Below are 20,145 nucleotides of genomic sequence, written 5' to 3'. Positions count from 1 at the left end.
CGCGTTCGCGCTCTGTATAAATGCACCTTAACGCCGCTTTCAATACGAACGATGATGCGTGCGGGCATATGTGAACATATGGTTTAGTCGTACTGAAGATAAAGTTAATCACAACAATCCAGATATTTATTTATGTTGTGTTTATATACCACATGAACGATCAAACTATTATAAATACATAGACCTGGATCTTTTTAACCTTATTGAGTTCCATTGTTTAAAATATAGTAATCTAGGTATACTTCTTGTAATTTGTGGTTTTAGCGCTAGAACGAGTGCCGACTCCGAAACAAGCAAGGACAACTTTGCATTCTAAATGGAAGCCGGCTCCTTTACATGCTTTACTCCAAACGGTTCAAGTGTTATTATGCATTGACTAATCCAATCTATCTTCAGTCTTTAAATTTAGTATCTTGAACACCTCGAAGTGTACTCAGACCATACACCACTTCACCTTGAGCTACCCTTTTCAAAGAAGTCCTTAATACCTAATAGTGATTACAATACACCCACTGAACCAGTAGGCAGTCAACGTTTCTTAAAGTGGAACTCTGACAAAGCTTCTGAGTTATACACTTCATTTACTGCCACAAATTTGTTCACAACAACCATTCCATGTACCATAAATCAAACGATTATAGATGCTTTAATCAGTGATGTGAGTAATAACATATTTGAGCGAGCTTTCATAGTTCTAGGTATTAGTGTCAGTTTCTCAAAAAATAAACATAAATTAAAGAAAAAATCAAGTGCATGGTTTGATAGTTCATGTCATACCTCGAGAAAACTATTTATTGACAGTAGAAATATTCATTCACATTTATTCCCATAAAGAATTATTCTGAATAAATGTTTTTTATTTAGAGGACTACAGGATGTTTACATTATTCTTATGTCATGCTCATAATATTTTGTCCTGTGGAAAACTCCACTAGTTCAAGGTTGTGTCAGCGTGTCCCTGCCTGGAGATTTTGAGTACATTCACTAGGTGGCGGTTACTAGGGGAAGTGTACCGATATTGGACCGATACATTAATTGGACCACCAGCATATCTCGTTATGATTTGGTTGGGTCAGAGGTCATCACTATGGGCCTAGAAGGTAGGTCACGTGACTGTCTGCCAAACAGTCTTGTGGTTAGTAACGATAGTGGCTGGATGAAAAAGAAAGCCCCGGTCTATTGATTTTAGATGGTCTAAAGGCTATAGATTTTACTCGTAACAATGGAATACTTATGCTTTCTCTCCCACCACACACTACCCATAGACTTCAGCCACTTGACCGAACATTTTATAAATCTCTGATGCCGTTCTATAATCAAGTAAGCGACACACATATTCGATCTGAAAAAGCAATCCTGATGGAATCGATGGATCGGTCAGAACGTTACCCTACAAATGATTGATAGAGATGATGACTTCTGACGAATTTCAATCGGATTGCTGTTGTTAGAACACTCCTATCACAGATGATAGCGCATATTTTGGAACATTTTGAAACCTATCGAGATGTTGATGAAAGTGTGGTGGATGCAGATCTTCCCTTGCACCATCTCCGATATGCATCGATAGAAGACCGTGTGGCGGCGATGTCAGAATATGCTGAAATGGTCTGCGAACTTGACATTTTAGCAACAGCTCGAGCGTTGAAATACATATGTATGTAAATGATGACATCATAAAAATTGGACCCGAGATTGACGGAGAACCACTTATGATGAAGTACACCATTGGTATTGAGGATAAAGGGCATTATGAAGCATTGGTCATTGCTTCAAGTGTTGCGCCATCCTCCCCTTCAAGTCGCTTCCCAGTACCGTTTGTGCCTCATCAATAACCACCCGCGACTGGTTCGCCATGTTATCCCCTATACCTAAGGTTCAGCCAGCAAAACAATCGGCGAGAACAATCTGTGCAAAGATAATTACATCAAGCCTATACAAAGCCAACCTTCTTGCGAAGGCTCTGCCTAAGCCCAAAGCACGACGCAAACTTAAAGTATCAACGAAGAAAGATACAGATAATAATATGGCAGTCAAGAAACCACCTAAGCGTAAAGCGAGTAAGTAGATCTTACCGGAGAGCAACCAAGAATACGATTCGGACGAAGATCCTTGGTTTTTTCTGGCTTGTGATGAGGATAGAGTCGAAAACATGGTTCGTTTCTCATCATGTGTCCAATGGATACACGAGGCATGCGCGGCTGGTATTCCACCATGGTATGAATGCCATGCATGCCAATGAAGACAATTTCACATTTTCATATTATACATGCTTAAAATTAAAAACAATGTTTCATGGTTTATTATTAATTTACTATCAAACCAAATGGAATATATTCAAATTGGACCAATGCCCCAAATCACTGAATGGTGATTTTCTTTGCCCGGGGGTAAGATACGGCGTTATATCCATAGTATGTTATGGACACTTGTATACCTCATGTTTACTAGGCTTTGAGACAGACTGCAATCTTTTGGTAGGTTAGAAAATTTATATTTTGTCAGTGTATTGATTTTTAAAGATTATTCTAACCTTTATAAGAAAGTAGTATTTTCTAGTATTCCTATGCTGATTTTCAAATTTGAAGGAGCTTTCTACTTCTAAGATTAAAATAGATTAGATCTTATTTTTAATTTTTATCATGCCATGCCATGGATGATTTTCTTGAGAATCCTGGAGGATGTTATATGAATAGAGTTGCAAAATATTTCCAATTCAATTGATTTTGTTATTGATTTCAGAATCTGAAACACAATTTTTTGATTTTTTCATTCAATTTTGGATCAAGATGAGGAGACCTAGTAAAAGTCCTTACGCCAAGAAGCCAACAAATCCAAGTAGATCTAAATCAACCAACAAGAAACTCCTTCAGTTACAGAGGCAACAGCTCCACAACAACAATCTGCCAAGGAAACATTATCACAACCATCTGGTGTGACATTTCCAGACACAGTTGACCAACAGATTACTGATGTCCACCCAACAATTCAAACAAATGGTAATGTCCCTTATATTATTCATTCTTTTACACATATCCCCCCTAATGAGTTTCCACTGTTAGGAAATAATGTATCCCAGTTGATAAAGGCAAAATTGCTCCAGGGAAACTTCGTAAATTTAGCGTCTAATGTTTATCAATCAACACTATTTAAAGCTGTATTCTCATTAACTTACTCAATCTAAAACTGATCAATTTGGCCAAGGAGTTACACTATCGATTCCAAAGACAAACAATCCTTTTGTATGTCCTTTTCTTAACCTCCAAGAATTTCTGAGAACTCGCCCTAAGCAATCTGGTCCATTGTTTTGCCATTTCAGTGGACATCCTCTCACTGCCCTTTTTTAACAAAACCATGAAATTTTTAAATTGTGAGGCATCTCGCTATAAAGCTCACTCCTTCCGTATAGGAGCTGCTACCACTGCAGCTTTGATAGGCATACCAGTTGACATCACTATGCAGGCCGGGAAGGGAAATCATCAGTTTTCAAATCTATATTAATCATATAATTTGTCAACTTTTTTCAGAAACAATCAAAGTTTGGTGTGTGGGATCCTCATTATAAAGAGAGCCTTTTGTTTTTTAGTAACAAAGCTTTTTAGTCATTTCCACCGCAGTGAAATAATAAATAGTGTGGAGGCCCTTCTAATTCTAGTAAATGACGAAGTTGGTATTTGAGTTAAAGTATGGGAATTTGAGCCGTTGTACATCATTTTTGTTCTTTGGGGGCTTCCATAAATGCCTTAGCATTGAGTTGTATTACATTGTAATACATTGTTGCACATTGTATATAATTTATTTGTTAATCCTGCCGTGACATTTTTTATTAGTGCCAATAAAATATTTTAATTCAATGCAATCTCTTTCTTCAATAAATATAACAAAGACAAATGTGTAAAAACTAAAGCAAATATGGTATAATAAAACTCCCAGGTTGAAACAAGTTCCTTAACCTATAATGATTTTTACTTGCACTTTAAGGGAATTTACGATAATCCCAATGACCCTGTCTATTCCGATGTTGACCCCCTTTGGATACCGTCTATCGTTACCGACTCCTCGCTTGATTCCGATTACGATACAAGAAGTTGAAAAAGCAATTAAAAAACTGAAATGTGGTAAAAGCTCTTATTTGATGTGGTCAAACATCTAAATAATTTACTTTTTAAACAGTATTTATTCAATGTTAATTAATGACATGAATGTCTATCTGTCCAAGAAATATGCAATTTGGATTTCAGAAAAGCAAAAGTACCGCAGATTGTATCGTAAATTATTACTTCAACTCATTATTTGGAGTGAAACAAGGAGACAACTTATCCCCTTTGTTATTTTTACTGTATTTAAATGACTTTGATGAATTTTTAAGTGAAAATGTGTTAGATCCCGTAATTATTAACAAAAGCAATTAGTTGACATGAAAACCTATTGTGACCAATGGAAACTTGAAGTAAACATAAAGAAATATCTCGCATACATCGACAATCCAGAATTGGGATGGTGCAAATCGAAGCTTTCTATGTCCCAAATACACACAATCGGATGATTATTTTTTGTGTAAATTAGTATGCTATGTGGTGAAATATCTAATTCTGGTCAGGAAAATTGCAGATGGATTAGGGTCTGATGCTGCCGTGTAATACACTCCAGAGGGGATGCAGATGTAGACATTGCAAAAACAGCAGTTTTAATGTCATCTGAGAAAACAACTGCATTGATAGGTGAGGACACAGATTTGTTGGTGTTATTTCTGCATTTCACCTCTCCCAGAGAAAAAAAAGCTATACTTTCATTCATATAATAGTGGTTCGATGGGATGTACCAGGTATGACATAAAGGTCATGAAAATTCTAGGGAGTGATATATGTCACAATTTGTTGTTTCTTCATCCTTTTTTACTGGATGTGATACAACCTCCAGAATCTTTGGAATAGTAAAGAAGTCTGTTTTGCAAAAAATGATAAAAGGTGATCCCATCTTAATAATCAATAACTTTTCACAAATTTACGACATTAATTTTGATCAGATCAGCCATTGTTTTGACCCACTGATGCCAGCTAGTTTCACACCTGTTTATTTTTTCAATTACTACACAAGCCTTCCTTACGTCAACAAGTAGTTTTATGTTAAAAGGCCCATTTGTTTCTTCTAGTTTATAATAAATCCGACCATTTTATATTTTAACAAATTTTTAAAGATCGAAATACATGCTAATGCAAACGCACAGATATATTTTATATACGGCAGAACTCCAGAATCACAAGATGGCATCTATTGTTTCCGCACTAGATAAAAACCAAGCTATAGAAAATATCAATATAATCCGAGACATCCATGCAGCTATTGGCAGAAACAATAGAGGAGATGAAGTCAAAAACTCAATGAATTGATATCCTGCTTGAAGAAAACTTTTCCAGAGTGTTGGTCTGAAAGTTCCAGAAAAAATATTGATGAATCCATGACAAAGTTCAAGGGCAGATCAAGTCTCAAGCGATACTTGCCTATGAAACCAATAGAGAGGGGCATCAAAATTGTGATTGTGATTCTCTCACAGGATACACATACGAGAAAATGATACTGCAATGGTATTGAACACATCTTTAGATGAAAGAGTCCTGCAGAAAATTCCATTCGAATTCCTTGTTTCTCCCTCTGCTTTGACAGATATTTTTCCTCGGGTAATTTATTGTGTCAAAAATTATGACTATCTGTAGGAAGTTACATGAGAATCAGGTGCTCAAGGAGTGGTTAAAAAGTAAAAAAAAAGTAAAACAAAGTGAATTTCTCAAATAAACATAATTAATTCTGTTGAAGACAAGTTTATAGAAAGTTGTAGCCCGTTTTTTTAGACTACTTATCCTAACTGGGTTCGGACTGTTGGTATTCTCTATTTTCATCAAACATTGAGTCTATACTAAATCATGAATCTACCACACGACCTATCAAAAGCAAGATAAAACTCTTCATTCACATTTATCAAATCAAGAGACACTGAAAGATGGCGAACAACCGAATCCTCCGTTAAATTAACAAATGAGCAAATTTGACAAGAAAGAGTAACACAGGGTAGAGTATTCCTGCTAACAAAATCAGAAGGAACATTGCAGAGCCAGCCAAATGCCGCACTGAAGCCTGGTAACGACTAATTATAGATAAAAACGTGGATAAACGTGGACTTATGGAAAATTCGCCGCGACACAATTTTTCATACGCCTGAACGATAGGTTTGCTATCAGTGAGAATACACGCCTGATGTTTTGATTGGATAATGAATGGGCTAAAGTGTTTAGTGGCTACGGCGATCGATAATGCCTCAATTTCACATGGGATCCATGTCGGTTGGCGACTACTTAGTTTAGCGCTAAAAAACCCGGCGACCCTTTGCTTTCCACTCCTTGTTACATAGAGGGTAACGCCTATACCATAATCCTTAACTGCACCATCTGTTATGATCCACAAAACGTCATCCGGACGCGGTAGAACAATTGTTTTACTAGTGTTCAATGCGGATTGAGCGCGTTCAAAAACCGACTTGAGGTGATCAGAACAAACAAGTTTTTCATTCGATTGTCTACCAGCGGAAAGTTCACCAAGGGGTCCAATCAGATCCATCCAAGTAATGAAACTGATTTTGGACAAACAGTTTTTTTTTGCTGACAAATTAAGATCGTTTTTGTGTAAAGCTGCTAGTACCCTTGACCAGTTATCGTATAACTCTTCAATTGTGTCGCTGCCACAGTAAAGATCGTTGGCAAGATTCGCGACGCAACCTTTTTCGGTTAGTTGACCCAATACTCTACACATCATTTCCTCTAACGCGGTTTCTGAGCCTGGCATGCCCATCGCAGACCGTGCATACACAAAAACGCCACGAAATGGTGAAGCGACTCCGCAGTACTTCATGGACTCTTTCGAAAGGGGTTTTTGGTAAAAAGCGTTCGTGAGATCTGTGGAAATGATGTATTTCCATTGGGCAATCAAGCGCAAAATGGAGTCAACATCGGCAAAAGCAGTAACGAAACGATCCGTTAGATTTCTTAACTAAGAAGGACGGATTCACGTATTCGACAGTTATACCAACATCTTCGGGTCTGACAAACACACCCATTCGCTAGTTCGGTAAATTTTGATTGCAGTTCAACAAGCCTATTGCGCAAATACTGAGGTACTCTACCCTTGCGTTGTGGAGGTTGGACGGGACCCATGTTGAAGACTGCTTTAAATGGACCCGATTGTCCATTGTAGCCAGGAAATTCGGGACTGAAGACAGTGTCATACTGTTTTAGTAACTCACGAAATTTTTCCGTAGAGGAAGCTGATAAGAGTTGATCCGGATCAACCTGAACCTGATCGGAAGAGGGGGTTTCCGAGATTTCGGTTGCTCTATAATTCAAAGTCTGAACATTCAAGGAAGGACCTGTGGACTCATTTGGGATCATCACTCTTTGGACCTGACAAAAATGTTCATTTTTCTTTAGGATCTTAGGAGAGGAAGACATATTGGGAATCCTGATTTTTCCGGAAACAACTTGCAATAGATCGGGCTGTGGCCAAATGATATATAATACTAGATATAACACGTGGTTCTAAGGCAATTTCCGGTTCGTCTATAATACCGTGGGGGATTTCAACTTCAATGAATTTCCCTGGCCAAATAGTGGTAGTGTGAGGTGGAGCGCGCAGTACGTGCGCTCTGCGAATAGTATGTTGACTCAAATTCTTTTCGGGGGAACCGTAACTAAATGAAATCATCACCTACGATTACTTGATGTTTCGCTGGTCTAACACTCACATCATTAATCTCCATAAATGGTGTCCCAGCTAATATTTCAACGTCAAGTGTCTCTACAACCATTCCTTCAAATGTAAAAGATCTATCATCTCTAGTGAATATAATATTAACTTCGCCAATGACTTTGAGTGGTGATTGGCCATCTGCCTGCCGTGCTGACTGGGAACTTTTGGACATTACGATGCTGAATTTTTTAACGGTAGAATGGCTAATCAAGTTTCCTGTAGCACCACTATCTATGGTTATGTGTGCTACGTGGTGGGCATAGAATGCGTTGAGATAAGGTGATTGTCTTACTTGTACACGTAATGTTGTTGCCGGTTCCGAATGTGAAGGGCCAGTATTTTCTTCCTGAGGGAATTCAGAAGAATCGTCCACGACCTTCGTGATCTGTCTCGCGTTTGCCAAGAATTTACGATCTTGGTCGGGTAAGAATCGACACTCACTTAAAAAGTGATTAAAGTCTGATCTCTTAGCTTGAGGACATACCTTAGTTGAACTAACACCAAACGAAACTGCATAAAGCCATAATCCACTACTGCACTAGACTAAGACTAATAACATCCCAAAAAGTGATTTTCTGAAAAATGGTCATATTCGCCAGTTCGTCAACGATATATATGCATGTAATTCTAAACCATGTTGAATTTATAACTTGTCAATATATTTTAGATATAAGTTAATAAGCAATTTTTGTTTTCTATTCTTACAAATGTACGGTAGCCTCGAGTGGCGATGGGTTTTGAAGAAACCACTATCGTCGATAATGTAAACAAATACTTTTTCATTTGAGCTTGAGAAAACAATTTGTTCGCTTTTATTCACAATGTTTGCAAAACCTACCACCAACGGTCCTGTTACAAATACAAAGGTATGACGAAAAATATTGGTCTGTCCTTCTCTCTACTCTTAAGGCAGCCTCAAATTATTATTCAATGAAATTCAAGATATAAGCTTAGCTATATCTCGTAGTAACACTAACATCAGTAATTTCAAATAAATTTTCTTTAGTTACGGCAGTCTACACATACCCTTTTGTTTTTTTTAACAGAACAGTTCTAAACCCTGGGCCTAAAACTAACCCTCGGTAGGTAGCGAGTTGGAATGTCGTTTTCTAAGCAATTCGATTCCTCCTTAAAGTGATTGTGAAATGGTTTTCTAAATTTAGTATGTGTATCGGGGACACTGAAAGCATATGATGACGTATATTTTGTGATTAGTGACGTCATTAAAAACTTATTTTTTGTGAAATTGCAGGAACCATAGACATCAGATTGAAAATTGGAATTGATGCTTTCAGTGTCCCCGATACTTTTTTATATGGCCACATGAAATGGCGGGTGTATATTGCCTTCCAATGTCCGTCCGTCCATCAATCCGTCCACAATTGCTCGTAAACACTCTACAAGACACAATTATTGACAGATTTCGACAAAACTTCCACGCTGAAGATTGAATATTTGCCTTCTAGAGTTTTCACGAGCTAAAAATTGAACATGTTTTCAAGAATAAGGGCAATAACTCATACTCAATATTATTCAGTACCGGTACCACTCTAAGTTGAAAAGAAGTGTATGACTGAAGGTTGAATATTTCATACTGGTGAATGTTACTGAACTGCTAAATATTTTTATTCAAAATCAAAGCTGCCATTGGGCGCTGCCGGGCAAGCTATCTTTTAGAAAACTTCTTAATACAAATTTGAAAAAAGGTCTGATGCTTGTGCTTTGAGAGTCATTTCAGTATCGACCTCCACCTCTAAAATACCTAAAAAAAAACACTCTGTCCCTACCCTTATTAATAAGTCATTACATAGTTGACACCTGCTGTGAATATATTGTCACTTTCTTCTTTTTTAAGCTACCAGGTTATATGATATCAAGAGGATATCAAAGACCAAAAGCACATATAAGGTAATCTAACTTTTCTTGTCATATAGCTCCGATTTTGATGATTTCATATCTCAGAATATGTGCACACCTTATTTACTATTATAGACTGTATTGACTAGATGTACAGTTAGTAACGAAACCAGTCATGATAGAAATAAAAGGTGAAATTTCCAATTTTAGGTGTACTTGGGGAATTATGCAATATTTGAACATTCTATTACTTCTGAAGACTATTACTCGTTAAAATGTAGACAGAACTCTACCTTGTGAAATATTGGGTACGGTAACAGAACTGATACATATAAATATGACAATATTCTTTAAACTTGCTAAGACTCTAATAATACCGTCTTTATTACAGTGATAGAGAGATATACTTTAGAACATCATTACAAAATACAATATTAGATGTCTTAAAATCACGACCAGGATGGCAAGAAGCTCCAAGGTAATTTTTTTTTTTAAAAACTAATAACTGTATTTTTTACATGATTATCATGTTAAGATATGATATGGGTTAGTTGGAATTAATTTCTGTCTGCTATTTGTTTTTATGTTTTCTTGGCATAAAATGATATGGAAGTCTGATTACCTTGAATATGTCATTTTTAGAAAAGATCACCATAACACCAAGTTGTTGTTCTTGTTTAAAAGGAAATTTGGTTGCCTCCGTGATTTCTTTCTAATCTCAAATCTATTTTTTAGTGAAACAGAATGGGATTTTTTCTGGTGTGATCGAGAATGGCTACATCAGAATTATGACACAACATTCTTACAAGAAAATCAGAAGATTTTACATTTTAGAAATTATTATGAGGTATTATTATTTATTTGTTTTTTATCAGCACTTTGAATAGTAGTGAAAGATGCATGGATAGGCTTGGTATAATTGTCTTGTGAAATTATTTTATTCTCTTATTTTCAACATTTCACTACTAAGCCTTACCTATGGGATCTATTTCATGTGATATGAGCTTGCAAATCAAAGTGAAAAAGAAATAGTAAGTCCTGAAGTAATAAATTATGCTGTTCTTTTAAAAGATTCATAAATGAGTAGATATGGTTAGAGTTGAAATCTGAATTTACATTTGTGTAGACAAGCTACAAGTTGTATTGAAACATAAGGTTTAATATTGAATTGATATCTCTTTCATCAGTTAACTAGAAAGAATTTAATGGTAAAAAATATTAAAAGATTGAAGAGACAGACTGAAAGGGAATTTGGTAAATTAGAAGGTCAAAGGTAAAGAAGTCAAATACAATATTCCATCTTCATTAGCCTAATTTTGCATTAACTTTGTTGATTACTATTAATTGTTGATTAGATTTTATATTTGGACATTTAATGAGACTATTGTCTCTAGTTTTACGGTTGTAGATAGAAATATGGGGAAGAATTCTATGTATAGTCTTCATTTCATTTCTCTAAATATATAAGATGAAATTAACTCCCTTACTTTTTCTTCTCTGAATTAGATTCAGCCATCTTTATTTCTTTATACTTATCCTTTCAATTTACTGTTAAGACTTTCTTGTTTTATTTTCAGTTTTGATTTTTATCCAACTACCTATGAATTACCTGTAAGTAATTTTAAACAAAAAAAAATTATCAATATTACTTGTTTAGTAATCTTTAAGCTAAAAAGCATTAAAGAGTGTCACTAAAACCTAACTTCACAGAGAATATGAAAGTCATTATGTATCCTGAGAAATAATGGTAAAATTTATGAATCTAATATTTTGTTTTGTATTCTTTGTTTTTTATTCAAGAGTTATTCGTTGATACCCCGAGAATAATTCTTGTGAAATCAATGAACAAGATATATATCATTAATCGTAAATGGTTAACAGTGTTTTTCAAATTATGATGAACAAATTGAGTCAACTCTTTTCCAGTCAGAATATCATATATTTGTGGAAGAATTTAAAAAGAATCCAGGTATTATATGGATTATGAAACCTGCAGCTAAATCCCAAGGTCATGGAATATTTTTATTTCGTAAATTGAAGGATATCACTAATTGGAAAAAGGTCAGTATAATATTTTAGTTAATGTTACTGCATATTGAACTTACAGTGAAAAACGAAATTAATTTAATTAATGGAAACTGCCTTATATCATGATTTATTTTTCTAGATGAAATTGTTGATTTTTTCACATCATGTTTTTAGGTTTTTTTTTTCCAAAAAGCATCCCACTTCTTTTGAAGTCTTCAAAAAATGCTAATATTAGGCATTCCTTGAAGACAGTACAGTTCTCAAATCTACTGTGTATTTTTGACTGACTGACTTCATCAATTCTTGAAACCATAAAAAAGCAAAAGCACACAATAGGATGATATTTTGATGAGTTAGTTGATGAAAGACAATATTTTATTTTAAAGGGAGACTATCAACCTCTAGCAGATCAAACTAAAGAAGCTCCAGAGCTATATGTTGTTCAGAGATATATTTCAAACCCTTATCTTATTGGTGGTAGAAAGTTTGATTTGCGTGTGTATGTTTTAGTTGTTTCTGTAAGTCTTAATTGTTTAACTCTATTACATCATTGTTTTATGTTTATTAACAGAATTCATCTTCATAATGGTAATCTGTAGAATACATTAAATATGTACCCTAATATAATATCACATAATGGAAGGTGTGGTGGCCTAGTGAGTTAAACATTGGCTTACTTACCGGGGATATCAGGGTTTGATCTGTGCATGGTTCGAGATGCAGCTCAGAGAGACTGACATGGTTTAAGCAGCTAGTTGTTTGGATTGGACAATAGAAAAGGGGTACTGCTATAGTTGGAAACTTAAAAAAGAACAGTTGTGACAATGTTTTAACAAAATTTGCCACAATTCACACTGCAGGAGTAGATTTCATTTCATTTTAATCTAAATTTAATAAGTTGATTTTTTCATTTACAATTTGAAATAAGTAGATGAAAGCAATGGTATCATACATCTATTCTTGATCTTTTTACCAATCTTGTTTTAAGACATTTTCTTATTGAACTTGTAGTAGAATAGATCACACAGAAGGTGGAGAAAACTCATGATTTTTAATTTCAGTATAACCCATTAAAAGCCTGGCTATATCGAGAAGGATTTGCTAGATTTTCTAATAGTAAATTTTCATTAGATTCAATTGAAGATGCTTGTATCCTTTAAAGAAAGTGTCTATGTTTGATTAATGTTAATGATCATATTATGTTTGAATTATGTTGCTAGTCTATATTTGATCGCTTAGTACAAGAAGATAGATATTTTAAGAGCAATTTATATGGATAGAGTCAAATATCAAAATCTAATTTCCTTAACAGCTGATGTAGATATCCATTTAACAAATGTTGCTGTACAGAAGACAGCTCCAGACTATGATCCTGAGAAGGGTTGTAAATGGTCTTTACAGAGATTACGTAATTATCTAATAGCTAAACATGGTATTGAAGTAGTGAGTATTACCAGTTGTATAAACTGTACTATTGATTACAGAAGAATTGCTGCAACCACATGATCATTTTTGTTTTTGATGTTTATCAAGATTGTTCTTATAGGTCCAGGACATCCACTTACTCAGTTTATTGTCAGTGTAATTGAATGAAATATAGCCAGATATAGAGAAATGCTTAGTCATCTGAAGAACATTTAGACACTTCAGATAATGTTAGAAAGATAATGGCCCGTATGCACCATATAAAATCAAATTAAGAAAAATAGAATTATTTTAAACCTTAAATAGATTTAGTTAAATGTATTTAAAGATAATTCTATTTTTTGTATTGACCAACTTACATTTAACTAAATATATTTATCTGTACTGTAATTGAAATTCCTTTTTCCATTCAAACCACCATTATACACAATATATATATGACAAAAGAGTCTAAAGATTGGACACTAAGACATATTCTTATTTAACATTTTAATCACTGCTGTATGTAGTGTGGATGTCTTGTAGTCCGAATCTCTATAGACTCTCATCTGGTGTCTTACAGCTTTTATGACAATTATCAACAAGAGTAAGATCAAACGATATCTTTAATTCTTTCTATTCTTCGAAGGAGCAAATGAACGTCATAATAAATTTGATATGGAATCCATGTCCTGTTTCATTTTTGCCATGTGACCCCATGTGAAGGGGTCCAGGCAATCCCTGACATGTCTATTGATGGGAATAACATGGTTGATTTCACCAAGTTCATCTAAATCGTCAAAATAATCGTCCATTTTGAAACATCGAAGAGCCACAAAAGGAATTTCTACTGATTTACAAATAGAATTAAAAGTTAAAACTGGTCTCGACCAACTTGAAGTTTGGCATTAAATTAGCCAATTTTTAAATACATTTAAGGTAATTCTATGTGGTGCATACAAAATATAGAATTAAATTAAAAGTTAATGTTATTTGGGCAGAATAGAATTAAATTAGGCTTTATTTCATTTGATGCATACGGGCCAATATCTAATGGAAGCGCAACTCATCTACCAACCAATCTTTTTAAAGATTACAAATGACAAATGACCAGTTGATTTGTCATTTCATTCAGACATTTCATCCAAATGAGGCCAGTTAATGCCAGTTCTAAAGAAAAATTAGTACAGTCTTCATTTTCACTTTATAATGTCTGTGCTATAAGACTATAAATCAATATCCAAGTCTATTTGTTAAATTGGTCAAATTTATTACTATCATATTATTCTGTAACATGAACAGTCAGGTATATCAAATTACTGCTATTATCTATATTTATTTCAATTATCTTGGATGGTTTACTTTTTTTAAGTGCTTGTGATACTACATTTAGCTGAATTCAAACTTAAATTTACTTTTTTTGGGTATTAATTTCTACTATATTTGGTCAGCTGAAATTTTGCAGCTTTTGGATTATTGTAAGAAGATTTTGGACAACAGTGTCTAAATACTCTAACTATAATAGGCATTAATCAATTTGCCAGTTCAAATATGCTCTAATGCATTCTGAGACCCCACTGTAAGACAATTTAATGCCTGTTAAAATGGAAGATTTTAAGATTTTCAATCTGTAGTTAATTCTATTTCACTCATTTATATATTGCTGGTTGCTTAGTTTGACTATAATTTTATACTTTGGTGGTGGGGGTCCTTATGGGTGAGGGCCTGTTGTCTTGGTTCAATTAGCTACTGTATATTTTGTTAAACATAAAAAATTTCTTGTTTCAATAGGTACAGAAAACCTATAAAGATATTGATAATATTATTATAAGAAGTCTACAGAGTGTACAGAAAACTATTATTAATGATAAACATTGTTTTGAAATGTATGGTTTTGATGTTATATTGGATTCCAATCTAAAACCGTATGTATATTTATTGTAATTAAGGGGACCATAGCAAATAAATTTAACATTGATATCCGTAGTCCAAAACATCTGACTCTATTCGAGCCTCTGATAGATATTTTTATAGTTATCATTTGGAGCAGTTTCAGAAAACTATGATCTGTTTTATGGGGATTTTCCACACCACTGAAGATATTTTTTTTAACATATATTAATTTATCTTTATGATGATCGTAAATTAGTGTTGGGTTACTTTCGTTTTGTTAGTATCATGTAAATGGTATTGGAGGATTATGATTGTATAACTGAATTAAAAAAAAAACCATCTTTTTGAATATATCTGGGTTTGGCAGATCCGATTTGAATAAAAAAGAAAAATCCCCACAAGACAGGGTATTGTTTTTCTGTCTCTACACCAGACAACAACTTTCAAAATAGCTATAAGAGGCGGAAACAGAGGCAGATGATTCGGTCTACCATATCCGGTGACTTCATAGTAAATTCTGTTAAAACCTTTAATTATGCTTTTTACTACACGATAATTGCATATTTGATTGATGCGATGAAGCTAGTTTTTATTTGGTATTGAAGTCGGTAAATGAATAATAAAAGATCAAGAATGAAATTGCTTTAAGATTTAAAGAAGAAAGTAATTTCAGTTGATGACAAAGCTCTTGTCACAAGAGTATTAATAATAGATTGAAAACTTTTCATTTTAAACATTTTTAGATGGTTAATAGAAATAAATGCCTCACCATCACTTACTGCCAGTGGTAAAGAAGACTATATATTGAAATGTGGTTTATTGAATGATGTTTTAAATGTTTTAGATCTTGAACATAAGTAAGTTTTAAGTGCGTTTCTTTCTTTCATACCTTACTTGCATCAACCTGATTTTGGTAACAGAAAATAATCACTAACCTGATTTTGGTATCAGGAAATAATCATCAACCAGATATTGGTATCAAGAAATAATCATCAACCTGATTATAGTATCAGAAAATAATCATCAACCTGATTTTGGTATCAGGAAATAATCATCAACCTGATTTTGGTATCAGGAAATAATCATCAACCAGATTATAGTATCAGAAAATAATCATCAACCAGATTATAGTATCAGAAAATAATCATCCACCTGTTTTTTCGTATCAGGAAATAATCATCCACCTGATTATAGTATCAGAAAATAATCATCCACCTGATTATAGTATCAGAAAATAATCATCCACCTGATTATAGTATCAGAAAATAATCACCCACCTGATTATAGTATCAGAAAATAACCATCCACCTGATTTTAGTATCAAGAAATATTCAGCAACCTGATTATAGTATCAGAAAATAATCATCCACCTGATTTTGGTATCAAGAAATATTCATCAACCTGATTATAGTATCAGAAAATAATCATCCACCTGATTTTGGTATCAAGAAATATTCATCAACCTGATTATAGTATCAAGATTAAACTTAAGTTCTGTTTATGATTGTTGAATTTCTCTTATTATACGTACTGTGTATGTTATTTGAAACAGGTTAACTGGTAATGAAAAACGTGTTGGTGGTTGGGATTTAATGTGGGATGATGGTCCAGTATTAAATGATGATCAACTAGATAGTCAACAGTCCATACTGACATTACCTACTCCCAATACTTTCTTAGGTTTGTTTATATCTTCTCATATCTGTTGGAGCCTTTTAGAGGTGGCAAAGTAAATGGGAAGACCTGAAGAGAATACTCGACTCAGATATTCATGTATAGGAATCACCCTGATAGTAATTTTGAAATTAGTTCATATATTCTCAGAATTTTGATTAAAATTACTTCTGGAGACTCTTGTATGTAAATCTTAGTTTGAACATCAAGTTAATTACTTTGCTGAATTAAAATATAACATTAATTTGATTAGTGACTTATGGTTTATGTTGTTTGTATTTATTTATCAGCTGCTTTGAAAATGAGTTTTTGCTGCTGTTATTGTTCCTTACAAGCTGTATTTTATATTGTATTTACTGTAAATGTAATTAATGTTTTATTCTAGGTTGCTTCAATGATAGAAGAGGACATCTCAAAGAAATGTATGATACTATAGCTAAAACAACTAAATATGATGCAAGTTGATAACAATCTTATATACTTTTACTGGAAATGAATCTCAAATAAATAATACCATTACCAATCTATATATTTACAGTCTACTTTATTATTCACTATTTCAGTGGAAAAATTCTTTTGGTTTTCTGGAATGTGTGCAAGTCTTAAATTTGAAATTTCTTCCTTAAAAGCAATGATTAGTAATTATGTACAATTGGGCATGGTGCTGACTTGTATAGAATCTCATTTCAAATGAAAATTTTAAAATAAGGGTATCAGATGAAAGTGAGCAAGCTTTGAACTTGGAATCAAAAAGATTTAAATGTTGGTTTAGAGTATTAATTCGTCTATTTTAAAGTTATATTAATAATGTGGTGTTTTGTAAACCAAGCAGTATTATGTTTGTGATCAACCTCAAATTTATATATTTTTTATATAATTTATTTATGTTTTTAATTTAAACAGTATAAAGTTGTTTCACTATTTTAAATTTTATTGATCTTTGTAATGGGGAATTCATTTATTAGTTCTGTGGAGGTAAAATGGATTTTCACATCTTTAATCAAATTGTAAAAACACAATGAGCAATGTGTGGTCTATATATCTAACAACATTCCTTTCACGGAAATCTCTAATCTGTATCACCACAACGAGAAAACCAATGATGTAAATTATTTCCAATACCGGTACTTTTAATGAGGCAGGTTTTACATGATGGATCTAAAACAAAGAAAATGTGGTTTGCTGCAAATGTTTTAATGACTGCAATAAAAACGATGGGCAAATTTGCAGCCTCATCGAATAAACAGCTGTCACATCGTCTTTTACCAGTCTTCCGCGGATATGCCACGAGACATAGTGAGTTGTATTACTGCAAAATTCTCCACCTATATATATATATAATAACGAAATTCACTGCACAATTCAGTTCACATTATCAGAACCATATATTATACATCTGATACACACTAAATGTGTTGTTTTTGAGATAATGTAGAAATCAATAACATTGTCTCTATCTAAATAGTTTGTTTTCTACTGTCAAAGATTAAGTAGAGATTTTCACATCTAATAGTTTTATAAACCTATTACTCTTGCCAGTCATCATTATCTTAGCTTTGCTTTCTTTATCATTCGCTATTCGGCCTGTGAATGCTTTTAAAGTTAGGGAATATAATTGAATAAGCATCAGATTTCATTGATATTGTTTTTCACTTCTTTTTCTTTCTTGGCGCCTTTCTGGTACAAAAAGAAAGAAATTTACGTCTCTGTGTAAATAGATTTAGAATAAGTGTTAATTGTATTCACTTATTCTAAAAGTCCTTAATCTTTTATCACTGCTTCTATAACATACATAATTATGAATTGCGTAAAAACTGTAACTGAGTTTACTATCAGTAGTTTAACAATGTTGTGCAACCTGCACTATCGTGTAACAAATTTGCATGAGCTCAGAAAAATAAAAATACTAATAATGTTATTCAGTCATTACAAAGTCAATGCAATTGAAATTTGTCGTTTGAATTGTATATATTTATTCTACTTTTGATAGATTGTTGGAATTATATTTAAACAGAGAAATATTTTGACCCAGTATCTTCACGAGTAGCATTTAATACGCTATCATACAGAAGACATTTAGTTTTGTACTTGTCTACCTTGTTGTAAGCATATGATTGACAACCATCAACACGCATACATAATCTGGTGCAGACTTTTCGATTCGCCGTAACAACATTACCAAGGAGATGGCCTTGTGAATTCGGTGGAATGTAGCCATCAGATACTTTGCTGAAATAAGCTGCATCCTGGTCGCTCTGTGTCCAGTTGAAATACATCATGATAAGATCCCAATGATAACCATTTGTCAAACAACGCATCTCTATTAATTCTTCACACGATGGTAGCTTAATCTTTGTTTCATTGGTCAGACATTGTTTGACAGAACCTTTCACAATCTTCTCCTCGTACATCACTGCAAAATATCGAAGAAAAAATCTTTAACCGCCGCATGCACAAATTCTCTCTGATCAGGACATAAGACATACCAGAAAATGTGTTATGATGGTTCGTTAATAACCATGTCATTTTATGACCAATGGCTGAAAAAGATCAACCTACTGCAATTAAAACTTATTAAAGAATGTGGCGTTAATGCGCACAGATTTATGTATTCTGTTGTACTTAAAGATATCTGATAGAATACTTACAATTAGGTTGTATCGTCCAAGTATTGGGTTGACAGTATTCACCAATATTACTGATATCACTTGCAGTGGGTAGGGTGTCAAATAACTGAAAACACGTTAACTTTCCTCGAAAACCATCAGTTGTTTTATCATGTGATCGTCCAATACGTAATTGACCAGAAACTGGTAGTTGAATGTTATTAGGGAAATCATCGTCTAGTTCTTCCATAAGCTTCCCATTATGGTAGACGGCTATAGTCCCTGTAGCAAACTCTCTAGAGACTACCAGTTGATTCCATTGGTTGATAACCAGAACTTGAGGTAAAGCAGTTGCACCAACTGATACTCCATATTCATCCCAGAATGATACAAATAATATACTCTCCATGATAGACAGTCTAATTATGTTACCAGTATCATACAAATAATGGACCAATGTACCATCTTTAGATCCTTCTGGATACAGATAGAAGGATATGGCTATATCTTGAAAGATGATTGTACCATCTAAAGATATGTCTACATACGATTCCTCATTGCCATCTAATCGTATAGATTTATACGGTAATCCTGGATATCCGTCTTCAAATTCAAAACATAATCCACTTTCAGGCATACTGGCATCATGACCCTTCAAAACCTCTTCCGTTGCAGTTGAGTTGCCTAATGGCCAAACATATTCCGGAACCAAACCAAATGAATTGGCTGAAAGAAAACAAAATAAATTTAATGGTGACGGATTAATAATGTGAAAACTAGCTTTCGACGCCAATTCAGGATGATACTTCAGAAGTTTAACATGATATTTTTGAAAAGAAAGTGTAACTCTTCCCAAAAGCGCAAATCATTGCTTCCTGTGTCTATG

The 20,145-nt window shown here is 33.7% G+C and overlaps 3 protein-coding genes across 3 annotated transcripts; 2 read left to right on the top strand and 1 right to left on the bottom strand.

Moving 5' to 3' along the window:
- Positions 1-1,855: 1,855 nt before the first annotated feature.
- On the top strand, positions 1,856-3,501 carry LOTGIDRAFT_168086 (hypothetical protein; the record flags this gene model as incomplete). The annotated part of the gene is made up of 3 exons (XM_009065961.1): positions 1,856-2,060; positions 2,743-2,838; positions 3,320-3,501. The coding sequence occupies 3 exons, from the start codon at positions 1,856-1,858 to the stop codon at positions 3,499-3,501; spliced, it is 483 nt and encodes a 160-aa protein (XP_009064209.1).
- Positions 3,502-8,592: 5,091 nt separating this feature from the next.
- On the top strand, positions 8,593-16,712 carry LOTGIDRAFT_221527 (hypothetical protein; the record flags this gene model as incomplete). Its single annotated transcript, XM_009065960.1, has 13 exons — positions 8,593-8,663; positions 9,653-9,705; positions 10,046-10,132; positions 10,390-10,501; positions 10,842-10,927; positions 11,232-11,265; positions 11,581-11,715; positions 12,069-12,200; positions 12,744-12,831; positions 13,004-13,125; positions 14,878-15,011; positions 15,723-15,836; positions 16,532-16,712. The coding sequence occupies exons 1-13, from the start codon at positions 8,619-8,621 to the stop codon at positions 16,710-16,712; spliced, it is 1,323 nt and encodes a 440-aa protein (XP_009064208.1). The 5' UTR covers positions 8,593-8,618.
- Positions 16,713-18,659: 1,947 nt separating this feature from the next.
- LOTGIDRAFT_168084 (hypothetical protein) lies at positions 18,660-19,896 on the bottom strand (the record flags this gene model as incomplete). Its single annotated transcript, XM_009065959.1, has 3 exons — positions 18,660-19,066; positions 19,140-19,193; positions 19,302-19,896. 3 exons carry the CDS (start codon positions 19,894-19,896, stop codon positions 18,660-18,662), a joined length of 1,056 nt encoding a protein of 351 aa, XP_009064207.1.
- Positions 19,897-20,145: the final 249 nt, after the last annotated feature.

This window comes from Lottia gigantea (genome assembly GCF_000327385.1).
Source record: "Lottia gigantea unplaced genomic scaffold LOTGIsca_72, whole genome shotgun sequence".
NCBI lineage: Eukaryota > Metazoa > Mollusca > Gastropoda > Lottiidae > Lottia > Lottia gigantea.
Note: the sequence above shows the minus strand (reverse complement) of the source record. Positions and strands in the feature narration are given on the sequence as shown.